The 16538-nt window shown below is 47.9% G+C and overlaps 1 protein-coding gene across 9 annotated transcripts in view; it reads left to right on the top strand.

The window, feature by feature from the left end:
- Positions 1-16538, top strand: part of Sufu (SUFU negative regulator of hedgehog signaling) — a 113469-nt gene that overhangs the window by 61006 nt on the left and 35925 nt on the right. For all 9 annotated transcript variants that reach the window (XR_003483680.2, XM_027407123.2, XM_027407127.2 and 6 more), the window contains 3 exons: positions 13637-13779; positions 14491-14576; positions 14809-14881. Coding sequence is in view for 8 of the 9 variants with exons in the window: in XM_027407123.2 (XP_027262924.1) it covers positions 13637-13779; positions 14491-14576; positions 14809-14881 (302 nt within the window). In the remaining variant the exon portion in view is untranslated. The remainder of the gene's footprint in view (positions 1-13636; positions 13780-14490; positions 14577-14808; positions 14882-16538) is intronic.

Genomic DNA, 16538 nt, shown 5'->3' with positions numbered 1-16538 from the left:
TGTACCCTCACCTAGCATAGCCCAGCATTCTTTCTGTTCTTTTCCTTTTTTTATTTTTAATTATGTAGGGGGGAGGATAGGTACCCGTGAGAGTGCGTGTGCCCTCAGAGGCCAGAGGCATCATCCAACAGCTGGAGTTATAGGCAGATGTGAATCTCTAGATGTGGGTGCTTTTAACCACTGAGCCATCTCTCCAGCCCCAGGGCTTGTATTTTTAATAGGCAGGTAAAACATCCAGTGGATGAAATAAGTGGGGTTTCCCTGGGAATAGTCATGGGCTGTGGCTAGAGGAGCTTGTGGGCTCTTTCAGCAGTGGAGAGATTGAGGTGTCCTGCCTGGTCCAGGGAGGCTAGGGACCCACAGTCATTCTGCTAGCCCTGGAGACTTGGTTTGTGCACAGGCTTCTCTTGTTGTGACCCATAACTTCAGTGTACTTTAGCTTCCTTGACTATGAAAGGGATTTTCTATATAGTCAATGCTCTCTCTGTAACTGTGGCTCTGAGCAAGTGAAAGGAACCTGGAGGGAGCATTGTGTTTTGTTTTATTTGTTTTTTGTTTGTTTGTTTGATTGTTTTGTTTTGTTTTGTTGAGACAGGGTCTTTACTGTGTAACCTTGGCCAGACCAGAACTCACTTTGTAGACCAGGCTGTCCTCGAACTTTCAAGTGCCTGGACTAAAGATGTGCGCCACCATGTCCTGAATGACTGAGTGAAAGGTGTTTGAAAAAATTCCTAGGTGAATTATTAAAAAATAAAAGGAGCTTGGGATAAAGATATCCTTTATTAGAAGAACACCAGTCAAATGCAAACCAAAGCGTGCCAGGGGCAGCAAGGCAGGCAGGCCAGAGAGAAGGGGCTCCCATGTGGCTTGCAGCCCCTTAAAACCTATTATGCATCATCCTGACTTCACCTTAACCACACCCTAATAGGCATGGTCGGGTCACGCACACCTGTAACCAGCTTCTAGCAGGCATGGCCTACTATCCCCTACAATTCCCCTTTTAGTCTAAAAGAGGATTAAAGGTTAACAGTGTAAAGTATCCAAAATTATCAATCATAAAGGTGAAATACAAGAAGATACAATAATCTGCTATGACACATTCTAACTATGTCTACATCAGCTAAACCCTAAAGTCATCTGAAAAGAGGTATCCAATCCTGAATGCCTCCTTCCAATCCCAACCATAAACAATAGGAAAGTTATTCCTAACTAGGCTTACACCACCCTAATAGACAACAATGGCGGATGGGGGCATAGCATCCTCCAAGTTACTTCCTGCTGAAATGGGACAACGGTAGCCTCGTGGAGTCCTGTGGGAAGAAAATGTTAATATATTGAAAGTCTCTAATGGATTATATCCAGTCCATGTTAGATGGGATTTGCTTGATTGAAGATCTAGGTTGAAATCCTCAACTTGATTGAAATCAGTACCTGAAGTTCTGGTCGGAGTGTCAGTTGAAACGGAGTAAGTTGGATCCAGTGCAGTCTAGGAGGTATGGCCCAATTTCTTTCCGGATCGTCCAGGGATTGCTGTCAGGCGGGTCTTCATGGAGTGTGTGGGACTCAAACATAAGTGTTAGCAGAGAAATGTTTGCTTGTACGTATATGCATGCTGGGAAAGGCAACCATGAAAAAATAACGATTATGAGATGGTGTACACCTTAAAGGAAAGAGCCAAGAAAGACAAAGACAGTCCCCAAATTCTTCTCTCGTTCTGTATTATATCAATTGGCTTCTTGATACAATACAGAAACTCTAAAGTTTAGTTAAACAACATGCTTGGATTTTAGAGGAGGAAAGCCAAATCCAACTCTAAATCCAGCATTGATTTACTTGAATAGGGACTAGAAAAATAAACAGAAATAGAGTTCTCTGAGAGACAGCTGTAAAGTTTACCATATGGCACAATCCTTTTGTTTGATGGTTATAGCTACCTTCTCTTCTTAAGCATCTACCCATGCAGTGTCCTTTGACTTCTGGAGATGAGTTTTCCTGTGAAGATAGAAGCAAGACATTTCCCTTTCCTTTGGGAGGTTTCTATTTAGTTTATGAGATATACCTCAGTAAAATACCTGTCACTTGTCCTTGTCGAGAGGTTTGTCTTTTTCAACTCAAATCTTGATCAACTTTGATGGTATCCACAGTTTTTCTTCTTCTGTGGAAACATGCAAAACCCCTACCCCAACGTAACACAGTGGCTTACACTGTCCCCTACAGTGAATAGCTTTGTATCTCCCTTGGTTAGATTCTAATCTTTTCCAGCTCTGGGCAAAACCTAGAAGAAATACCCTGTATCTTGCTTGATTTGCTTGTTTGTTTTTCCGAGACAGGGTTTCTCTGTGTAACAGCCCTAGCTGTCCTGGAACTAGCTCTTGTAGACCAGGCTGGCCTCGAACTCACAGAGATCCACCTGCCTCTGCTTCCCAAGTGCTGGGATTAAAGGCATGTGCTACCAACACCATCACCTGTCCTTCCCTTCCCTTCCCTTCCCTCCCCTCCCCTCCCCTCCCCTCCCCCCACTCTCCCCTTCCCTCCCTCCCCTCCCCTCCCCACCTCTCCCCTCCCCTCCTTTTCTTCTTGGAAAAGGGTCTCAGGATTTTTAGTCCCCTGTGTCTGGCTCCTGGGTGCTGAGTTACAGGCTTGCACACCCTCCCATCCTGCCTGATACGAATATTCTTTTCTCCACTCGGGCGGAGTCTTGCAGTCACTTTTAGCCAAATTAATATCAGGCAGAACTGCTTGGGAACCACACTAAAATGAATGTTTCAAGTTTCAGAATTTTCAAAAGGAGGTCCAGTGGGGTTGGAAGAGGAAATTCTTCTACCACTTGAGCAGGTTGGAAGAACTTTATAACTGACTCCCACCTGCAGCAGCTCAGCCATGAAGGACTTGGCCTTTTAAACACAGAAGCCCATGGACCAGGCATACAAGAAATCTTTGCAGTTTGTTTGCTCATCTTGTTCTGATTTCTTTTTCTTTTTCATTCTTTCTTTTTTGTTGTTTGTTTTGTTTTGTCTGTGTAACAGTCCTGGCTGTCTTGGGACTCACTCTGTGGACCAGGCTGGCCTCAAACTCAGAGATCCACCTGCCTCTGCCTCCTAAGCTCTGGGATTAAAGGTGTGCACCACCACCACCCAGCATTGTTCTTATTTCTTAAAGAATGGCTCTATCCTAGCCCTTCTCTGGTAGTTGGTTTGGAAGGAGGGCTGCCGTGCACACGTGTAGAAAGGCAGGGTGCAAGTTTGTACAATAGAAGCTTCAAAGCTCCAGAGTGTCACATCATTCCCTCTCCCAGCGGGAGAAGGTCAAGTGTTAGAAAGGAGAATTAATTACCCAGAACACACTTTGATTTTGTTCCTGTGTGATGTGTGCACATCAGAGTCTGCTGTTGTCATGGTTTCTGATGTGAGCCTTGCTGCACGACAGAGCTCTTGACTGTAGCTTGGGGATGGGTTTGGGGGGCAGGCAGTACCCTCAGGCATGTAGTACCCTCAGGATTAGTGCTAGGTCAGCCCCTTCCCCAGGTGAGGTGAGCATTGCATGGATGTGTGAAAGGCTGCAGAGACAATCTGTGGCCTCCTAAAGTTTTGTGGGTGCTTTATTTCTAGCAGAAGACTAGGTATGTACATTCCATTTCTCTCCCAGCATGGCTTAGAGTAGGGCAAATGTCCCTGCCTGGGCCATCAAAATTGGGATGGGCTTGTGGAGAGATGCAGTGGGGACACTCAGGGAAACCCAGTCAGGCAGAGCCAAGAGGATTGGCTTTGAACTTCATTCCCTGCACTGACTCAGCCAGGCCTGGTTAATTCAGCAACCTCTGGGGAGTTGTGATGCTTGTCCCAACCTGTATGTCTGCCCTGGGTGGACTGCAGCTCATGTGGGGAGCTCTCTTCCAGCTTCAAAGGAGACTTTCTGTGGATCCAGCTCCATGGAGCTGTCCCCAACGGCCACAGCAGCAACTTGGACCTTGGAAGGAGGGAGCTGGAAGTTCCCAGATTCACTTCTTGTGCTTTGGTTTTACTCTGGTTCTTTCACAGATGGAGTGCATCCTAACTGGCCTGTCTACACGAAGCAGTGTGTGTGTGTGTGTGTGTGTGTGTGTGTGTGTGTGTGTGTGTGTCAGGGGGTGTCCAGAATGTCCTAGAACCCCTGAACTGAGTCTTTGGAGAGGACACGAGGCCGCTGTGAACTGGATGAGCTGGGAGGACAGCTCTGGCATAATGTTTGCCTGTGCATCCAAGGCTCTGGGTTTGGTTCCCAGCACAGCACTGTAGGAACAAACAAGAGAAAATGTGGAGACCCTTTCTTGAGAGACTACTGCTGCTGTACCATGAGCAGCTTGACTTCAAGGGCACCAGGCTTGAGTCTTCAGTCTGGTGGGCCTCCTCCCGTTTTCTTCCCCTGTAGAGCACCTACAGACTTGATGCCTGGCACAATTCAGCTGCTTTCTTTTCTTCTCGAGTGTGTGTGTGTGTGTGTGTGTGTGTGTGTGTGTGTGTGTGTGTGTGTAGTTGGACTTTCTTGCTAGACTTGCTTTGGATCTCCAGCCCCCAAATAACTACATGGAGACTTAAATTAATTATGAAAGCTTGGCTTTAGCTTAGGCCTGTTCCCAGCTACTTCTTAAAACTTAAATTAACCGGTTTTTATTCATCTCCATTCTGCCATGTGGCTTTTCACCTCTCCTCTATTCTATACGTCTGACTCCTTCCATGTCTTGCTGGTAAAATCTGAGCATCTAGATTCATCCTGAGTTCCATTCTCTGCCCAGAAATCCCGCCTAACCTGCCCTGCCTAGCTATTGGCCCCTCAGCTTTTTATTAAACCAATCACAGTGACACATCTTCACACAGTGTAAACAAATATCCTGCAACATGTGTGTGTGTGTGTGAGTGTATATGTGATGTGTGTGTGTGTGGTATGTGTGGTGTGTGTGTGTGTGTGTGTGTGTGTGTGTGTGTGTGTGAGTGTATATGTGATGTGTGTGTTTGTGTGGTGTATTGTGTGCTGTGAGTGTGTGTGGTGTGTGTGTGTGTGTGCTGTGAGTGTGTGTGTGGTGTGTGTGGTGTGTGTGTGTGTTCTGTGAGTGTGTGTGTGGTGTGTGTGGTGTGTGTGTGCTGTAAGTGTGTGTGTGTGGTGGGTGTGGTGTGTGTGGTATGAGTGTGTGAAAGTGTGTGGTGTGGTGTTGAGCACAGTGTGACCTGCACAGCACACATGGAGGTCAGATGACAACTTGGGGAGGGGGGCGTTGCTTTTGTCTCTACAGTGAGATCCATCAGGCTCGTTGGCCCCTCTACCATTCCTTGCTTTGTTACTGTCCCTGGAAGCTCATGATCATCCTTGGGTCTCGGAACAGTGCTTGGAGAAAGGAGCATTTGCTTTGGTCACACAGACCCCAGAAGGAACAGTCTTCCTCTGGGCACTGTGAGCACTTTGCTTCTGGGGGCAGGGGCTTTGCTTTTCCTGTGTAGACAGTGGAACTGTGCTCTTACATAGAATGTAGGCAGCCCACCCATCATGCTCCAGGGTTGGGATGAATTACAAACCCTTGGAGAATGTATTCATTTTTTCAGTGTTTCAAAGGCAGGGTTAATTATTTTTCAAACAATACCCTTCCCTGCAACCCATTTCTTTATATGTTGCTAATTTATTATATCCAGGGCAGTCAGGCTTCAGACCACTGTGACTAAAGCTGGACTCTGGGGAGGTAGGGAGGGGGTGAGGGTCAATTTGAGGCACCCATGAGAGTTTCCACACTCATTCAGCACTAGGTTTGCAAACACACACACACACACACACACACACACACACACACACACACACGATTTTAAGAGGTTTGTCCTTAAGAAGTTGTTACTGAAGAATGTGCTGCATGGATTTGTGAGTCCCTCAAGAAGGGGATAGCACCGACTGACTAGCTTTCTTTAGGCTCTCCACACGGCATTCAGGAGGGCTGATCTGTGGTGGCAGACGGTGGTCTTTCTTGTATCCTGAGGTCTCACAGGAAGGAAGCGATGGAAAGCCACTCCCCAGCCCCCACTAGGCATGGCCTTTTACAGATCCCCAAGGATTTCCAATTTCTCTTGGTAAGGAGACTTAGAGAACCAGAAAGGGAATGAGCCCCTCTAACCCCAGGCTGGACAGCTGGGCCTCTGACCAAGGCTTTATTAGCATTTGAAAACCCCTCTGAAGGGCCAGAGCTTCCTGGGGCAGGCTCTGAGGCCTAGTGCTGAGACCTGTGGGGGCTTCTCACAGAATAGGGCCAAGCGTCCAGGGCATAAAGACCAGGCTGGACTCAGAATGAGCCCTTTGTGGCTTTGTTCGTAGCTTGAAAACTGTGACCAAGGCTCTTTCATTGTTAAGAAAGACGGTTCTTGGCCACTGCAGACCCTCGCCTTCCTGGAAGGTTCTGTTAGTGTGTCAAAGTGTCCTCTAAACATTCATTGCAAAGTTAGCCTTTCTGCTCAGCAACTCTGAATTCAGTATTCCTTCTGCAGTCTTGACCACTCATGTGCTCAGGTGGAGTGTGTTGGCCCCAGAGCCGCAACTTGTCCTGAGACTCTCTTTGCCTGGGGGGGGGGGGTCTCTTCATTACTTGCTAAATTAAGCCCCTTCTCAAATTAAGCCTGAACAGAATACTATTTGAACATTCTTATTTACAGTCTGAGTTTGCAACCATTTATTTTTAAATCTGTCTCAATAATGGTTAATAAAAGGTCATAGCTCTGAACCTGTACTCCCTGTGTCCAGTCTAAATCCTTGCCTAGTTTATGGTGGTTCCCTGCAGGATCTGGCCATCTGATTTGTAAATCAGAGGCAATGGTGCCACCTACTGGGCCCTTGCTATTACTACAGGCTCAGTGGCTGCCCTGTTTTCTGGCAAGTACACATTGGTGGGGAGTTATCTGTGGTTTTCCAGCACAGAAATAATAGCACATTGGAGTCGCATACTGTGTACAAACCAGGAGACAAGCTTAACTACTGTGACTGGGCAATCTGCCTAAGGTTACAACTAGTAAAGGGCAGAGGCCTCCAGACTCCAGAGTTCACCACTATGGGAGGGAGGGGCTGTCTGCCCTTAGAGCCAGCAGGTTTTAGTTGGTGGCTGGATGGGACATCCAGTAACAGAAATGTAAATAGCGAAGATTTCTTCTCTTCCAAGTTCTTGAAGTCCTGTTGATTTTGTCTTATGGTTGACTTCTTAAACCTTGTACAGCATTGTGAACTGCGTTTGCTTCCATGTTTAAATAATCTGGCAACAGTATCAGCCAGAACCTAATGAGTTTGCTCCACTGTGTTGTTTTGAAGCTCTGAGATCTTACTTGATGGCAAGTAACATTGATTTTCACCTTTTCCTCATTTAGTATGATAATAAAAGTGGTTTTTTTAATTTGTTTGTTTGAATAAATGTGTTGGGATGAGAATGTTTGGTAGTGAAGTACATGCTTAATGTGTAAGTCCTGAGTTCCATTCCCAGCACTAAAGAAAAGGGAGGTTTGCTTAGGGCCTGGAGAGCTGGCTCAACTGTTACAAGAATTTAGTGCTGTGGCCGAAGGACCTGGGTTTGGTTCCCAGCGTCAATGTGACCCTCACAACCATTTCTCACTGAGTTCCAGGGTGTCCAGCATCTTCTATTTCCTAGGGCATTGCACACACATAAAAACAAAAACAAATAAAACAAAATGTCAAATAAAAACAAAAAAAAAGTTTAAAGTTTGGGTAAAAAGTATGTTAGCATTGCCAGGTTGTGGTGGTGCACACCTTTAATCCCAGCCCTCGGGAGGCAGAGGCAGGTGATCTCTGTGAGTTTGAGACCAGCCTGGTCTCCAGAGTGAGTTCCAGGGCAGCTAGGACTGTCACACAGAGAAACCCTGCCTCTTGTTAGAGTCATGGGAAGGATAGGTCAGTGATGGTACCGGGGCACAGGTAAGGCGGAGGAAGCTCTGGTAGTGAGCACGGGGACTTGTCCACCCTCCTGGCTCAGCAGCCAGCCTGGCAGAAACGGGCTCACACCGGTGGGAAGGCGCAGCATGGTATCGATCCCTATGACGGAACAACGTTTTACTGTCCGCAGCTGAGGAAGGGGTCCTTGAGACTACCGACCACGTGACATGTTAGTGAGGGTGGACACCAACACCACCCGGGAGCTCCAGGGTTTTTGAGAGACCCAGTCTCAAAAAAAAAAGATAGGCTCTGTTCAAAAAACTAGGAAGGGCTAGAGAGATGGCTCAGGGGGGTGAGAGCATTTGCTGTTCGTCTGAGGACGCAGGTTCAGCTCCCAGAACCCAGATTAGAAAGCCTGAGGACCTGGGTTTGATCCCCAGGACCCACATAGTCCAAGGAAAGAGCTAATTCCCTCCAACTTCTATGTGTACCATGGCGCGCGCGCACACACACGCACGCACGCACGCACGCACGCACACACACACACACACACACACACACGCACGCACGCACGCACGCACACACACACGCACGCACGCACGCACGCGCGCCCACTCCCAGCACTCGGGAGGCAGAGGCAGGCGGATCTGTGAGTTCGAACTCTGTGAGTTCGAGGCCAGCCAGGTCTAAAAGAGCTAGTTCCAGGATGGCTTCCAAAGCCACAGAGAAACCCTGCCTCGAATCCACCCCCCCTTCCCCCCCCCAAAAAAAAACATGGAGCTCATAGCTCAGCTTGGTTGGCCAGCAAGCACTAGGCTCCCCCTGTCGGATCCCCCTGTCTCCATCTCCCTGTGCAGGGATTATAGGCACTAGCTGCCACGCCCAGCTTTTTCTCTGGACTGTGTGTGATTGAACTCAAGTCTTCATGCTTATATAGCTAGCAGTTTGGGCTGTCTCCCCAACCCTGATTTGTCCACATTCTTTCAACAGTTGTTTTACAGTACACAAAGTAGTGGTATCTCCTTGTGGCTTTGGCTTTAATTTCCTCTTTAAATATATTGAGCCTCCTTTTATGTGCTAATTATTTGTTTGTGTTTCTTCTTTAGAAAAAATATTCAGATCTTTTACTCAAATTTAATTGAATTATTTGTCTCTTATTGAGTTGTAAGAGCTCTTTACATATTTTGGACACAACATGCTTTATATTTTATGAGCACTTATCAAGTTTTTGGCTTGACAATATTTTTCCATTCTTTGCATTGTCTTTTTAATTGTGTTTAAATATAGATAACATGAGATTTTCTATTGTAAAACCCTGAGTAGTGTTAAGCCTATGCACAGTGCTGTGCAGCCATTCCCACCATTCATCTGGAGTATTTTTCTCATCTCCCCAACTGAGCTTTGCACCAGCAAATCAATCCCGCAGTTGCCACTCCACTCAGTCTGTCTTAGCATGTCTGCTTGGGGTAGGTTCCTCATGTGAGTGGAATCATGAATCATATTTTCTTTCTGGCCACTTTCACTTAATATAATGTCTTCAAGGTTCATCCATGTTGTAGCATAGGTTAGAATATCTATCTTTTTAAGGCTAAATAATAATATTTCATTTTATGCCAATTACATGTTTTTTTAGCCCATTCGTGTATTGGTGGGCATTTGGGTGGCTTCCATGTTTCCTGTTGTGGACATCGCTGCTGTGAGCATTGGCACACAATCTGTTCAAGTCCTTGCTTTCCGTTCTTTGGAGTTTGGACCTCAAATTGGAATTGCTGGATCATATGGTAATTCGGTTTTTTAGTTTTTGAAGACCTGCCATACTGTTTCCATAGCAGCTGTGCTATTTGACATCGCCACCAGCAGGGGACAAGGGCTCTAATTTTTCCACATCAGTCACCAATACTTGTCATTTTCTGGATTTGTTTTGTTATTGTTTATAATTACCATTCTAATGGGTGTAAAGTAGGTGTGGTCTTGATTTGCATTTCTTTTTTTCTTTCTTGATGGTGATGTCTACAGCACAAAACAGATTTAATTTTGATGAAGTTCAATCTGTCTGTCTATTGTTGCATGTTCTTTTGGTATTCCATCGCCTCATCTGACACTTCATTTTCTTCTAAGTGTTTTTGCAGTTTTAACTATCACAGTTAGGTCTGTGATCCATTTTGAGTCAATTTTTGTTTATGGTATAAGGAAGAGATCCATCTGAGTCCTTTGAATTTAGATAGCCTGTTGTTCCAGTACCATTTGCCCAAAAGATGTATTCTTGTGGGTGGTATTGTAAAGAAATTGTTTTTATTAATTTCATGTTGTTTGTTCATTCCCAGTATCTAGAATGATTTTTGCACTTTGCTCGTCTACCCTGCAACCTTTATACATGTGGTAGTTTAGTAGTTTTTAGTGTAGCCCTAAGACGTTCCATGTACAAGCCCACATCATCTATGAACAGGGGTAGTTAACTGCTTCCTTTCCAGTCTGGATGTGTTTGTTGCTTTTTGTGCCCAAGCTTCCTATGGCGAACCTCTACTGCAGTGATGAGTACAAGTGGTGAGAGTGGGTATCTGTCTTGCTCCTGATGGAAGAGGGAAATGGGTCGTTTACCATCAAGTACAATGTCAGCTGCTGGTTTTTTTAGATGTCTTTTGTCACAATGAGAGCACTCCCATCTATTCCTGCTTGCAGTGTTTGTTTTGTTTAATCACGAAAGGTATTAGATTTTGTGACTTTTTTTTTCCCTTTCTGTTTCCTAATATTTATTCCCATAGACAGGAACTGCAGTACAAGCTTGCATTAAATTCACTGTGTGACCCTGATTCTTTTTTTTTTTTTCAGTTTTATTATTGTGTATGTAATATGATGCCTGTGTGTGTGAGTGTGAGCATGCATGGGCCATGGCACACACGTGGAGGTCAGAGGACAGTTTTCAGGGGCAAGTCTCTGTCTACTGTGGGTTCCAGAGACTGAACCTAGGTACTCAGGCTCACCATACAAGCCTTCTATTCACTGAGCCATTTCACCCCCAATGTCTGATGTTTTTTACTTCCACTTCCTTGTGCTGGGATTACAGATGTCTAACAGCACACCTGGTGGATGCTGGGATTACAGATGTCTAACAGCACACCTGGTGGGTGCTGGGGTTACAGATGTCTAACAGCACACCTGGTGGGTGCTGGGATTACAGATGTCTAACAGCACACCTGGTGGGTGCTGGGGTTACAGATGTCTAACAGCACACCTGGTGGGTGCTGGGATTACAGATGTCTAACAGCACACCTGGTGGGTGCTGGGGCACAAACCCAGGGCCTCATGCATGCAAGGCAAACACTCTATCAACTGAGCTCCATCCGCAGCCATTTTATATTGATTTTTAAATTAAATCAAGCTATGATTTCTGGGATGAATCCCACTTGGCCTTTGTATATAACCTCTTTTATATGTTGCTAGATTCAGCCTGCTAGTATTTTGTTGGGATTTTTTTTCTGTATAAATAACTGATATTGGTCTATGGTTTCCTTTTTCCATTTTCTTAAATTTGTTTGTCTGATATTGGTTTCAGGATAGTATTGGCATCATCTAATGAACTGAGAAATGCTTCTTTTTCATTTTTGGAAAGACTTGTGAAAAAATCTTAAATCCTCAGTGTCAGTAGGGTCTAGATTGTAGGTGGCTGTCTGGTGAGGGTTTTTAATTATTAGCTCAGTGTCTCAAGCTGTTTCTTACTTCCCAGGAAGCTGGTTATAGACGTGGCAGTGAAAGGAGAGAGGGGTTCAGGAACATGCAAGTGGGAGTCCCGAAACTGGAGGGTTTCTCACCATCCTGGCCCCCGCTTCTCCACTTTCCCCCTTGGGTCTCCTGGGGAAACCGTCCTCCCTCTCCCTCCTGAAGGAACACTGTTGAAGTATGGACACACACTCCCCACCCCCCACCCCCCATCTCCCCACCCATCCCCCCCATCCCCCCATCCCCCCATCCCCATCCCCCATCCCCATCCCCCATCCCCCATCCCCATCCCCCATCCCCATCCCCCATCCCATCCCCCCATCCCCCCCCATCCCATCATCCCCATCCCCATCCCCCATCACCCCCATCCCCCATCCCCCCATCCCCCATCCCCCATCCCCCATCCCCCATCCCCATCCCCCCATCTCCCCATCCCTCCATCCCCCCATCCCCCCATCCCCCCATCCCCCCCGCACCCCAATTCTGGCTGGGAACGATGGCTGGGTAATATCAGGTGGCGCAGGAAGGAATGAGAGTTCAGTCAAGACAAGACAATGACAGGCAGAAACTTCGAGGTGTGTGCAGGCGTGCATGGATGTGTGCTATGCCCTGCCTTGCCATGTGCTGTGGACCTTTAGCAAAGGCGCCTCTCTGCAAAGCGGATGCGAAATGAGCTCTGAGCTATGTGAATGAGAGAGCTGTGGAAAGCTGTGCTCTCCATCCATGTTCACAGGGGAAATGGAGGGAAGCTGGCAACTGAGCTCATTTGGAGCTCATAAAGTGCTTGCCTATCGTGCACAGCCCTGGGTCTCTCTCCCAGGGAGACTGGAGAAATGGCTTGGTGGTTAAAAGGACCAGCTGCTCTTCCTGAGGACCCAGGTTGGATTCTCAGCACACACGTCAGCTCATAGACATCTAAAACTACGGTTCCAGGGGATCTGATGTTCTCTTCTGGCCCCCTCAGGTGCCAGACACCTAAGTGGAGCACAGGCATACAAGCAGTCAAAACACCCATGAACATTTTAAAAGGACACCAGCAGCTGGGCATGGCGGCACCTGTCTCACACTTGGAGGTGAATATGGGAGGTTCAGAAGTTTGAGGTCACCCTAGGGAGTTTGAGGCCAGCCTGGGAACCCTGTAGGTGCACACGCTCTGCATGCTCAAGGCAAGGGTCAGGGTGGAGGCTCTGACTACATGGGAGTGCTCCCCTATGGCTTTGCTGCCATAAGCATGTTCCTCTTGGGGTTTTGTTTTTTGAGGCAGTGTTGGCAGGTAGCACAGGCTGGCCTCAACTTATCCTCTTGCTGTAACCTCCTGAATGCTAGGATTGCATACATGTGCCACCACTCCCGGCTCTTTTTTTTTTTTTTTTTTTTTTAGGCCTTCGTGAAGCATGGTACTGAGTCTGGGGTCACTGTGCCCTCACAGAGGCAGCCACCCCTCAGCAGCACAGTCTCCTGAGGTGTGCAAGGCACTGTCCTGACCTCCATTTACCCCAAGTCTCCAGTGTTCCTCAGAAATCCCCAAATCTGCTTGTGGGAAACTAGCAGCAGATTTCTATGAGGCTGAGTGCTCCCTTTCTGCACTGATTTGCCAGCACAGAAATCCCGGGGAGTTTTTCCAAGAATTCCCACTGTTTCCAGCTTCCCTGCTTCCCAGTGGCCACAGTGGAAAGCACCTCATTCTTGGCCTACTTGATCATCTCCTTCTCTGTGTGTAAGGGCACTGGAGAAACACAGTGGATGCTAGAATTCTTAGGCCTTCCTGGGCTAAGTGAGCATGCACACCAGTAGCACACCAGCAAAGGCAAACACGTTGGGTCATCCAAGACCATTTGGTGTTTTGGGAGTAGCTGCAATGCTTTGCTTGTATTGGGTATGGACTCACCAGGCTATTCTAGGAGGCTGGGGAGTCTCCCAGGAGTGCATCCAGCTGTTCTAGGAGGCTGCAGGGCCTCCCGACCTGAGCTTCTGAGTCTCAGGGCAGATTCCAGGTCTGGATCCAAGTGCTGAGGATCCTCCTGTCTTTCCACAGAGAACACCTTCTGTAGCGGGGACCATGTGTCTTGGCACAGCCCTTTGGATAACAGTGAGTCAAGAATTCAGCACATGCTGCTGACGGAAGACCCACAGATGCAGCCTGTGCAGACCCCTTTTGGGGTAGTTACCTTCCTGCAGGTGAGATGCTGCGAGAGCTTCAGACATTTCATCCTTGTGGGGAGAGTCTAGAACACAGGTGGACTTGGAGAGGGGAAGTGGCCGGGCAGAAGGCTCCTCTTGGTCTTCTCTTCCCCATGATGGTCTGTCTGAATGCAGATGAGACGATTCCACCGTCTGCAATGGCAGGGTGGTCTTCTCTTCCCCCATGATGGTCTGTCTAAATGCAGATGAGACGATTCCACCGTCTGCAATGGCAGGGGCAAGAGCGACATCCAGCTCCAGGGTTACCGTTCCCCAGTGGGTGTGACTCTCCCCAGCTGCTGCCCATGCTTGCTTGCAGCATCTAATGAGGGCTAGGTGAAGGTTCAACTGGTATCCTAGAGATTTATACAGATACAGCTATTGCAGGAACAGCTGCCTGACCACCCCCTGCCTCTAAATACCTGGCCTGAGGGAGGCCCTGCCATGCTGTGGCTCAAGCTGCCCCTCGTTTCTTCTACAGCCAAGAGCTAGGCTCTGTGCCACTAGATACCTGGTCAGGTCTTGGTGCCTGTCTGTGGGCACAGGAACCTCCCAACTAGGTAGCACCTCCTAAGGGAGCCACCAGCCTAGAAACACAAACTTTGCCTGTGTGCCCCCTCCTTGAGATGCGCCTGAGAGAGCCTGGGTAGCTAGACATCCAGGAGGGATGGCCATTAAAACACAATGGCGTCTTGTCCTGGGCCGCAGATCGTCGGTGTCTGCACTGAGGAGCTACACTCGGCCCAGCAGTGGAATGGGCAGGGCATCCTGGAACTGCTGAGAACAGTGCCTGTGTGAGTATACGTCCCTGTAAGGTGGAGGCCTGGACCCCTGGGTCTTGGGGGTGGGTGTCCTCCCTCCATCCCACCTGAAGGGTCCTTTGCTTTGCTGTTGGAACACTCATTTCTCTATGGTCCCTGACCACTAACAGTGTCCTGTGTGTTCTGGGTGGGACAGCAAATAGGAAAGCTGCTGACTAATGATCAGTCCAGACCCTCAGGTACCTCTGTCTCTCCTTGTCCACAGTGCCGGTGGTCCCTGGCTGATAACTGACATGCGGAGGGGAGAAACCATATTTGAGATCGATCCACACCTGCAAGTATGTCTTGAGTGAGGAAAACCTTGCTAGCACACACTTCCAGATAACCACTGGCTTCCATCCCGAGAAAAAGGAGGAGCTTTGTGTGTGAGCCAGTAGAAATATGGCATGGTCTAGAATGTGTTCCCTGAATACCCCATATAAGAAAACAGATTCCAGCCCAGAAAAGCAAGCCTGTACTTTTAAATGTCTGTGTGCATTTTAAAAGAATGGATTTTAGTGTACGTAAATTATGTATCAAAATTAGACTACCACCACCAAAGGAAGGTAATCAAGGAGTATTGTCTCCTTGCCCTGTGTTCCTTTCCCTCCTCCCCCTTCTTAGCACACGTTTTTTCAGGGAGCCACCCTCCCTGTGTCTGACTGCAGCACGGGCTATGTTGACCCCTCAGCCCAGCTGCAGGGTGAGTGCTGAGTGGTCTAATGACCCTGTCATTGTAAAGGAGTCTTTAGACCCCACTGTGGCTGCCTGGACAGTGTCACTGTCACCTTTGCTGCTTGAGAACTCGAGATGCTTGTTTGGCACCCACTGGATTTTGGAAGCCACAGAGCATTGCTGCATTTCTTGCACCCTGTGTAGGGGCAGCAGAGCACATGTCTGCCTTGTGTTTGGCTCTCTCTGCTCACCGTGCCATCAGAGGCAGGTCACGGCCATCTCTGAACTTCCCAGCTTCTGCAAGGCTCCCTCAGGCCACAGCAGCGACTAGGCAGGTGAAGAGAGACATGTAGCCTGCAGCCCCTGAAGTTGGTTGCTGCTGACCTGTGAGCTTTTGGGTTCATGTCCTCTTCATTCACAGATGAGGCTCCTCCACTCTCTGGGTACCTTTAACCCTGAAATGCTCACACTGCTGCCAGGATCTTTTGTTATCTCTACTTTGAACTTACTTTCTTTGTAGCTTCTGCTTATGCAAAAGCCAGAAGTCATGACAGCTCCATCCCTAAGCCCTCCTTCTGCAGCCACACTGGGATCCAGCATGCGGCACTGTGGACTCTTGTTTGGCTCCTGTCATGAGTGCCAAAAACTACCCAAGGCTCTCTTGAGACCCCAGCCAGCAGGATCCATAACACCCTATGGTCATTACCTTCAAGCAAGAAGCCAATGGGAGAAAATGTAGCTTGTTTTCCTGTGGCCCCATTATCAGTACTATTTGCTTGTGCCTTTCTGGCACCTATGGACAGGGCAGTGGTTGGCAGGAAAACTCATGCTCTCCCCTGGCAGACCTGCTCCTGCCCACCTTTACTTAGGCATAGAGCGCCTAGAGCTGTGGCCTGCCTGCCTCCAGCCTCACCCAGGCCGAGGACAGCACCAGGAGAGAGAAGAAAGGGTGACTTATAGGGAGGAGGCCTCCTGTGACCAAGGCATAAGAACAATGTCCTTGTCTGGCAGCCCTGGACAGGGACCGGCTGGCACAGGGAAGTGTGAGCTTTTTTAGTTTTGTTTTGTTTTGTTTTTGAGGTGCATAGTCACAGGTTTACTTGACCTACATGGCTGTTTATGGACAAGGGTGCTAAAGTCTACCAGATGACCTTTGATCCAGAGCCCAGCACCACAGAACTATGTTTTACCAGAAAACCTGGGATGTTTTGAGCACAGCTCTTCCTTGAGGCCATTTGGAGAAAGTTTAGACTTAGCAGTGCCAATGTCTACACAAAGGCA

The sequence above is a fragment of the Cricetulus griseus genome, chromosome 3, assembly GCF_003668045.3.
Source record: "Cricetulus griseus strain 17A/GY chromosome 3, alternate assembly CriGri-PICRH-1.0, whole genome shotgun sequence".
Lineage (NCBI taxonomy): Eukaryota > Metazoa > Chordata > Mammalia > Rodentia > Cricetidae > Cricetulus > Cricetulus griseus.
Note: the sequence above shows the minus strand (reverse complement) of the source record. Positions and strands in the feature narration are given on the sequence as shown.